Source organism: Brassica napus, chromosome A3 (assembly GCF_020379485.1).
Source record: "Brassica napus cultivar Da-Ae chromosome A3, Da-Ae, whole genome shotgun sequence".
NCBI classification, from domain to species: Eukaryota; Viridiplantae; Streptophyta; class Magnoliopsida; order Brassicales; family Brassicaceae; genus Brassica; species Brassica napus.
This window is the reverse complement of record NC_063436.1, coordinates 8,443,270-8,451,018: the sequence shown is the minus strand read 5'-3', so window position 1 is coordinate 8,451,018 and position 7,749 is coordinate 8,443,270. Positions and strand designations below refer to the sequence as shown.

Sequence of the window (7,749 nt, the reverse complement as noted above, 5' to 3'; positions counted from 1 at the left end):
CGCAAATAATAGTATATATATATTAATTATAAATTGTTTATTTGTTATTTTCTAACTATTATAATTGAAAAAAATAAATTTTAAGATAACAACACAATATATAAGAATTATCTTATTTAAAAAAATTAATATTATTAATAAAAATTCGTTTTTATTTATATTTATAACTGTAAAATATGTTTTAAGATAACAACACAATGTAAAAATTATCTTTTTGAAAGAAAAATTAATATTATTAGTAAAAATTCGTTTTTAATTATATTTGTAACTGAAAAATATGTTTTAAGATAACAACACAATGTAAAAATTATCTTTTTGAAAAAACTAATATTGTAAATAAAAATTTGTTTTTGATTATATAGTTAATTATAGATAAATTCATTAAGGGTAGTATAGATATTAATCGCTCTAACTTTTAACGTGAGAGCTCCGTTGCAAAAATTTACTTCGCAAATAATAGTATAGATATCTTCATTAATTTAGGACAACGTTTCATCTATGAAAAGCAATTAATTTTTATTTATGGAAATAATTTAAATTCTATGTTTAATTTTGAAAATCTAAGATTTTAATTTGGATTGTTTGGTTAATGCAGAAAATAAAATATATTAGCTTTTTATTTTAGTATATGTGTGTGTATATCTTGGCTTTTGTAGTTACAGTCTAGTGCAGACAAAAAAAGTAGTCACAGTCTCATCCGGCCGTAAAATATGGACCTGCAAGAATCAGTAAGGAAGCAAAACGGCATCCTGTGGAGGGTGTATAAGCACGTGATCAACACCACCGCCGGGAAGACCTCGAACCTCGTGATATCGCCGGCGTTGATCAATGTTATCCTTAGCTTCATCGCCGCTTATAAATCTCCCGGAGCCACCGAAGAACAGATTCTCTCTTTACTAAAGGCTTCTTCTACCGATGAGCTTAACGCCGTGTCCTCCCAGATAGTAACCACCGTCCTTGCCGACAGCACGACAAGTGGCGGGCCAATGATCTCGACAGCGAATGGCTTCTGGATAGAGAAGTCTCTCTGCTGTGTGGAACAGTCTTTCAAGAATCTCTTGGAGACTTCGTATAAGGCTGCCTTCAAACAAGTTGACTTTCGCACTAAGGTAGGTATAGTTTTCTAGGCAACCTAACTTCTTAGCACTGCCAAGCAATGAAACATTAGCTTCGGTACCCTCAAAAACTTAAATTTATGTTACATAGCTCCAAATTATGATTTTTTATTAAAGATTTAAAAATTGAAATTTATGTTACATAGGTCCAAATTATGATTTTTTATTAAAGATTTATGGTTCCCAAAACCTTAAATCTGGCATGATGTTTGATGTTGATAGCTTTTGTGTTTTTTCTTTTCTTTTGTTTTGTCTTAAAAAGGCTGATGAAGTGTCTGAAGAGGTGAACACATGGGTTGAGAAACAGACAAATGGTCTCATCACTAGTCTTCTTCCACCAAAGTCTGTAACTCATTTGACTGATTACATATTTGCTAACGCCTTGTTCTTCAACGGGAGATGGGACAAAGAGTTTGATCCATCGCTTACCAAAGACTCAGACTTCCACCTTCTTGATGGAACCAAAGTACCTGTGCCCTTCATGTCCGGTGACTTCTTCAGTTACCACCTCGATGTCTACCCAGGTTTCAAAGTCCTCAGCCTATCTTACAGAAAAGGACGACGTGACGGTCGTTCGTTCTCGATGCAAATCTATCTCCCTGATGAAAAAGAAGGGTTGCCTGCAATGCTGGAGATGTTAGCTTCTACTCCTGAGGACGAGGACGAGGACATTTCTAGCTACAGGGCAGATATTGGAGAACTCAAGATTCCAAAGTTTAAATTTGGTTTTCACTTTGAAGCCACGGAAGCTCTTAAAAGTTTGGGGTTGAGTCTACCATTGGAGACGATCTTCCACAAGTCTTGCATCGAGGTGGATGAAGTGGGATCCAAAGCTGCAGCTGCTGCTGCTGTAGTCGGTGAAGGTTGTTGTGGTCCTGCGGAGAAGAAGTATGACTTCGTGGCTGATCATCCTTTTCTCTTCCTGGTCAAAGAACACGGAAGTGGAGTGGTTCTGTTCCTTGGTCAAGTTCTTGATCCTTCTATGCATTAACTTGCGTCTAAAGTAATGCCTTTGCGACAATGAAGGCTTTGTTGTTTCTTTCATATTATTATGGATGGGTCAATTTGTTTAGACATTAAAGAAATAAAGATTAATCTGGGCAAAATCTAAGATCAAAGACAATCACCAGAGATAAATTCCACAGAACACTGTTGATACCAGTACTAAGAAACATTCATCTAAAAACTAAACGTTGTCTTGTCGTATAGATCATAGACACTGAATCTCCTTCATGATTTTAAAGCCACTAATATGTACTAAAGAGATAACACTGAAAAGGGAGATACACGGAAACCACAAAAGCTAAAGCCTAAACTGATAACACAAACTACTTGATGGTCACAAACTTGTTAGTACCGTGCCTGGCCCAGTGGTTCCTGAGGTCAACCGGGCAAGTCAAGTCATAGCCTTCACCAGCAAGCCTCATAAGGAGCTTGACATAAGCACCATTGCTCATTTTCCTTCCAGCGAGACGAGTTCCAGGTCTTGTGGTGCTCATGGGGAGCGGGAATGTCGATATGCTAATCGTACAGCACGAGGACTGCCAACCGCCCATGCCCCATTTGTAGCAAACCTTCGGAACGCCTGTACAGGAACAGACAGGTGGAGGAACACCAGAAACATCGAAGCTCGAGATGTCAACAACGTTGATGTCAGGATTCTTTTTCTCACGCTTTATTTCCGGGATGCTCAGTGTCTTCTTCGGGGTTTTGGGTGCAGAGCGTTTCTTACTTTGTGGTTTTGGCTTCAACGCTTTCGAAGGAGACAGCATCGTGGACGACTTCAGCTCCACATCGTGTATGTATCCTCTTGTGGGAGGAGGAAACAAATGAACTTGAGGCACCACGGCAAGTTCAGCAGGCTCTGCTTGAGGGGGTTGGGAAAGATCAATGCCTGTGGTCCTTGGAACAGGGAAGTAGGAATGGAACCAAAGAGGATTAGACGTAGGCAAGCCAGTGTCCTTGCTTGTGCTGGTAGCAGGTTTCATATGGTTTCGTGATAGATATGGATCCATCTCGATAGCTTGCTTCAGCGGTAAGATGGCACCCTCACGAAACAGCTTTCTACATTGATTTTCAAGAGCAGACGAGATTAGCCAACACTCCTAATGCCTAATTATGCACACAGACATCTACATATCTTCAAGAAGCAACCAATGATCCGGAAGCAAGACAACTATCAAAGAGACATCCAAACAAAGGTTTAAAAGACAGAACAGGTATGAATATGCCTAATTATGCACATAGACATCTACATATCTTCAAGAAATAACCGAAAAGCTATTAAGAAAACTCTACAGAACCCTCATGATAAGAAGAGATGACACACATCTAAAGCGTAAAAGAGCAGACTTTTTAATCTTTCTTGAATCGTTTGAGTGAAATTTGGCAAACCCAGAAGAGATTACGAAAGAAATAGCAAGACCCATGAGCAGAAAGTCTTAAATCGCAACCGTCAACCATGAAAGATCAAAACTTGGGATAAAGTTTCAAAATTATCATACCTCGAAACAGAGTCGAATCCAAGAACAAAGTGATCTTTAGGCAGACGCGAACAAGAGAAATCGACGAGAGTTACCGACGGCAAACACTCTTACTGCTACGCTCGCACTCCACTCTCTCTCTCTCGAATTCTTCTAGGGCTCACCGATTTTCAAAACAATCCGCTTCTTATTCTCCCCACGCCAATTTTATGCGATATATTGAAAAAAACATTGGGTATACGATCAAGTTAAGAAAAAATGGGCCCGAAGAAAAAAAAAGAAACCCGGTTTAAGCCCATATAGTTCATGGAATGCGTCTTAAAACCACACTGAGTGTTGTAATGTTTAAAGTTTAAACATGTATTTAAATAATTAAATATTTAACTAGATCGATTTTGTATATATTTCCTAAAATTAACATTAGTTACTTATATGAGACATTTTCTAGAATGGCTTAGTTTATTTTCACAAAAATAATCCTAAAAATGATCAAAAGAAATTATATTTAATAAAAATATATTTATATACTAAGGTTAACTAATTTAGATTTGAAGTTTAGAATTAAAAAGTGAATTTTGAGGATATAGTTTTAAATTTTAAAAAATTAAAATAAAAAAATAACTATTTTAATTTTTTTGAAAAATTATTTATGTGACAAAAACTTAAAACTAGGTTTCATATGGATGCAATTTTGGTTTAGAGTACTTTACTTTTTCAGTTGGGTAAAATTCATAAACAAGTTTTAAAAAGAAGGGCTTCTCCATCAAAAAACGCAAACAATCAACCAAACTTTTACTTAATTCTCTGCGAAACTAAAGCAGCTCATAGCTTTTTATACAGCGTCTTTTTACTGTGCTCAGAGTTTTTCAGACATCACAACCGGTCGTTAGGTATATTCATTGCATCTCCAGTTTCAATCCTTGTATTAGGTTCTGCGTTTCTGTTCTGAATGTTGTCTGAATCCAGAGACTAGAGACCTTTTAAGCTGTTCGATTATCAATATATATATGGTCTGTAGTGCTTAGGAACTGTATTGGTCAACGATTATTTGCTGGATTGTTGTCTGTGGTAGGGGTTATGCGTTAAGTAGACCTCATAGATGAATTAGATGAGTGTTCTTCTTTCAGGTAGCTCTCACTGGTTGTTTTAGAAACTTGCGAGTGTGGTAATGGCTAACAGTGAGATGGAAAAACCTAGTAAAGAGAAGGAACTTAAACAGCCTTCTTCTTCTTCTGCTCCTCCTCCTTCACAGGTTTGCGTTTTATCCATTCTCTACTCCCAGTTTTAAGAAGGAAACATAGGTTTCATTTGGGATATTCTGTGTGTTTTAGGAACTTTCTTCGTCTGTGAGTGCTGGACCAGATTGGTCTGGTTTTCAGGTGTATACAGATTCCTCCGTCTATGAACCTGTGGTTCTGTTCTCTTGTTGCGTTTGATTCTTATGTGTTTTCTTTTACTCCTTTGACAGGCATCTTCTGCTCCTATGCAGCCTCATGGTTTTGTGACATCAAGTCCTCAACCTCACCCCTATATGTGGAGGGTTCAGGTAAACTGCCTTACATTCATCTCTTTTCATTGTGTATTAGTGTTCATAGTTGCAAATGGCTCCTTGGGGGTTTAGTCTATCTGAGTTGCAGCGTTTTGATATATACATATGCTTGGGGGAATTGGTATTTATCTGAGTAAAGATTAACTCCTACAAACTCTTTATCAATGTGAATCTTTTTGCAGCATATGATGCCTCCTTATGGAACTCCTCCTCATCCATACGTTACAATGTATCCACCAGGTGGCATGTACGCCCATCCTTCAATGCCTCCGGTACTGCCATACTCTAGATATTTGGTTTCTATGGACATATGTATTTGAAACGTGGCTGTTGGTCTTTTCTTTATCATTATTCGTTTTGTAACAGGGTTCTTATCCATATAGCCCTATGCCTTCTCCAAATGGAGTGACCGAAGCTTCCGTGAGTTCTTCGCATTTCTCCTCTAATGGTACTTGCTTGCTTTTTTCGTTGTTGTTGGATCATAAATGAGACACATGCTTGTATGCAGGGTAATACTACAGGCGGCACCGAAGGTGATTCTAAACGATCTGATGTGAAAGAAAAATTGCCTATCAGAAGATCAAAAAGAATATTGAGCATGATGAAAGGAAAGAACAACGAGCCTGGAAAGAACTCAGGAGCATCAGCTAATGTAGCTTACTCTAAAAGGCATGTTACATTCCTTGACTGTATGTGTAGCTATTCTCGTAGCGTGTTGATTGTCTCTGGACTTACTCTTGCTTCATAGATAGTATCCACTATTTTACTGCTCTGAAATTTTATTTTGTTACAGTGGGGAGAGTGATTCTGATGGTTCGAGTGAAGGAAGTGATGCAAACTATCAAATTGTAAGTGAAGGATAGCTAGCTATCATCAGTCTTTTTCATTTTACTCATATTTTGGCTCTTTGTGTATAACTAAGAACTAGCATTAGTATGAGTTTAGGCTCTTTATCCAGTCACTAGATTGACCTATTCGTAACTGTCAGTCTCTTAGATTTCTACTGTAAATTGCTTGAATGTTGCTAGCAATTTGGCACACAAAACCTTCGTATAACTTGCCTCAGCAAATTGTTTATGTTGGATCTTTGTGGTTGAAAATTCTTACAAGAGTTCCTATAAAATTATGATAGTGATTTCTGATTTGTACTCCTTGTAGGACTCAGGATCTAGTCAAGACGGGAAGGATGGTTGGTTTATGACCCTTTCTTATTTTCATTTCTATTATGTGGCTAAACACCGTGAAAGCTGCTTACTAGAGAATGCTTTATTGTTTTGCAAATTCACCCGAAGCAGCATCAGAGAATGGTGGTTCTGCTAATGGTCTCCAAAATGGAAGTGTTGGTACACCTCTTCCAACGGTTAGCCAGAAGGTGCCAATTATGCCAAATACAGCTCCAGGTGTTCCCGTTCCACCAACAAATTTAAATATTGGGATGGGTTATTGGGGTGCTCCTATCCCTGGAATGCATGGGAAAGTATCTACACCAGTTCCTGGAGTCTTTGCTCAAATGTCACGAGATGGTGGCCATTCACAACCCTGGTTACAGGTGTGTGCGCTTGCGTTTTAATATTTCTCATAAAAAAAATATTTTGGTCGCCAAACTCAAATTTGCTTGTGTTGCAATCAGGACGAGAGAGAACTTAAGAGACAGAGACGGAAGCAGACCAATAGGGAGGCTGCTCAAAGATCCAGGCTGCGTAAAGAGGTACTAAACACCGCCTTTCAGAACTGTGAATCACGTTCATGTGAGCAAACTATGGACATGGAAGAAGTTTTTGTGTTTCAGGCCGAATTTGATCAATTGGCACAATACACTGAGGTGTTGAGTGCAGAAAACGCAAGTCTTAGAGCAGAAATGAACAGGCTTAAAAGCCAGCGCGAAGAGCTCACTTCTGAGAATACCTCTCTCAAGGTATAATAAAGAAAAGCTTCTCAATTTAGTTTTAATGCCAAACAAAAAACTAAACAACAACTAAAAAGGTTTTCTTTGTTGTTGTTTTGCAGGACCTACTTTTATCATTCCCTCCACTAGAAGGTATAAACATGGACAAGGATGACCAAGAACCAGACACCAACCAAACATGCTTCACAGAGACAAAGTTTGTTTCCTACAAAGACTCAACTTGAGAAAAAACATACAAGCAAAACCAATTCTTAACACATGTATAAAAAGTAGAAGAAAACAACAACACTAAGCGGTTCTTTGCTAACAGATGGTTGTAGGATTTTAGGCGTCAGAGACTAATAGGTCGGTCCAGTGGTCTTGTTGATTTAAGGCTCAGACCAAGGCAATGTACCTTTTCTGTATCAAATGCACCCTTTTAAGCTTATCATATAATTCGATTTTTTTTCCTTCTCTTCACTTGATGAATGTGGTATAGGTGGTTAAAAGTCTGCGCCAAATAGAGAAAACGCAAACGCTAATTGTTTTTTGATAGTATGTAACCATGTCTTGCTGATACATTAATTAGAACTAAGTTAATGCTCTGATAAAATCATGAATATGTTTGTGTGATGTTATGAAAGCAAAACATCACTCATGAGTATAGAAGTGCAGAAGGTGAGAAGAGGTTATCTTCACTACATTTTGTTATGAAGA

At 37.8% G+C, this 7,749-nt stretch overlaps 3 protein-coding genes across 8 annotated transcripts; 2 read left to right on the top strand and 1 right to left on the bottom strand.

Moving 5' to 3' along the window:
- The first annotated feature begins 316 nt into the window (after positions 1–316).
- Positions 317–2,324, top strand: LOC106443495 (serpin-ZX). Its single transcript, XM_013885055.3, has 2 exons — positions 317–1,109; positions 1,378–2,324. The coding sequence occupies exons 1-2, from the start codon at positions 711–713 to the stop codon at positions 2,104–2,106; spliced, it is 1,128 nt and encodes a 375-aa protein (XP_013740509.1). The 5' UTR covers positions 317–710; the 3' UTR covers positions 2,107–2,324.
- LOC106443494 (protein BASIC PENTACYSTEINE7) lies at positions 2,224–3,817 on the bottom strand. Of its 2 annotated transcripts, none has more exons than XM_048775330.1 (2): positions 3,620–3,817; positions 2,224–3,291 (listed from the first exon to the last, which is right to left on the bottom strand). In XM_048775330.1, exon 2 carries the CDS (start codon positions 3,128–3,130, stop codon positions 2,444–2,446), a length of 687 nt encoding a protein of 228 aa, XP_048631287.1. In that variant the 5' UTR covers positions 3,131–3,291; positions 3,620–3,817; the 3' UTR covers positions 2,224–2,443. The 2 variants fall into 2 exon arrangements, with proteins under 2 accessions (XP_048631287.1, XP_013740508.3); XM_013885054.3 differs by having other exon boundaries at positions 2,224–3,179; positions 3,620–3,813.
- A 487-nt stretch (positions 3,818–4,304) lies between these two features.
- Positions 4,305–7,508, top strand: LOC106437852 (bZIP transcription factor 16). Of its 5 annotated transcripts, none has more exons than XM_013878838.3 (13): positions 4,305–4,488; positions 4,726–4,850; positions 4,930–4,977; positions 5,067–5,144; positions 5,330–5,419; positions 5,514–5,567; positions 5,656–5,816; positions 5,941–5,995; positions 6,306–6,336; positions 6,440–6,696; positions 6,778–6,855; positions 6,937–7,062; positions 7,155–7,508. In XM_013878838.3, exons 2-13 carry the CDS (start codon positions 4,767–4,769, stop codon positions 7,275–7,277), a joined length of 1,185 nt encoding a protein of 394 aa, XP_013734292.1. In that variant the 5' UTR covers positions 4,305–4,488; positions 4,726–4,766; the 3' UTR covers positions 7,278–7,508. The 5 variants fall into 5 exon arrangements, with proteins under 5 accessions (XP_013734292.1, XP_022571656.1, XP_013734294.1 ...); XM_013878840.3 differs by having other exon boundaries at positions 4,306–4,488; positions 6,443–6,696; XM_022715935.2 differs by lacking the exon at positions 4,930–4,977.
- The last annotated feature ends 241 nt before the right edge of the window (positions 7,509–7,749 follow it).

What these genes read in the sequence shown, in the direction of transcription:
- LOC106443495 (XM_013885055.3), top strand. Translation starts at nt 711, where the DNA reads ATGGACCTGCAAGAATCAGTAAGGAAGCAAAACGGCATCCTGTGGAGG. An exon ending in AAGTTGACTTTCGCACTAAG is followed by an intron (nt 1,110 to 1,377) that starts GTAGGTATAGTT and finishes TGTCTTAAAAAG; the next exon opens with GCTGATGAAGTGTCTGAAGA.
- LOC106443494 (XM_048775330.1), bottom strand. Translation starts at nt 3,130, where the DNA reads ATGGATCCATATCTATCACGAAACCATATGAAACCTGCTACCAGCACA.
- LOC106437852 (XM_013878838.3), top strand. Translation starts at nt 4,767, where the DNA reads ATGGCTAACAGTGAGATGGAAAAACCTAGTAAAGAGAAGGAACTTAAA. An exon ending in ATGGAGTGACCGAAGCTTCC is followed by an intron (nt 5,568 to 5,655) that starts GTGAGTTCTTCG and finishes GCTTGTATGCAG; the next exon opens with GGTAATACTACAGGCGGCAC. An exon ending in ATTCACAACCCTGGTTACAG is followed by an intron (nt 6,697 to 6,777) that starts GTGTGTGCGCTT and finishes TGTTGCAATCAG; the next exon opens with GACGAGAGAGAACTTAAGAG.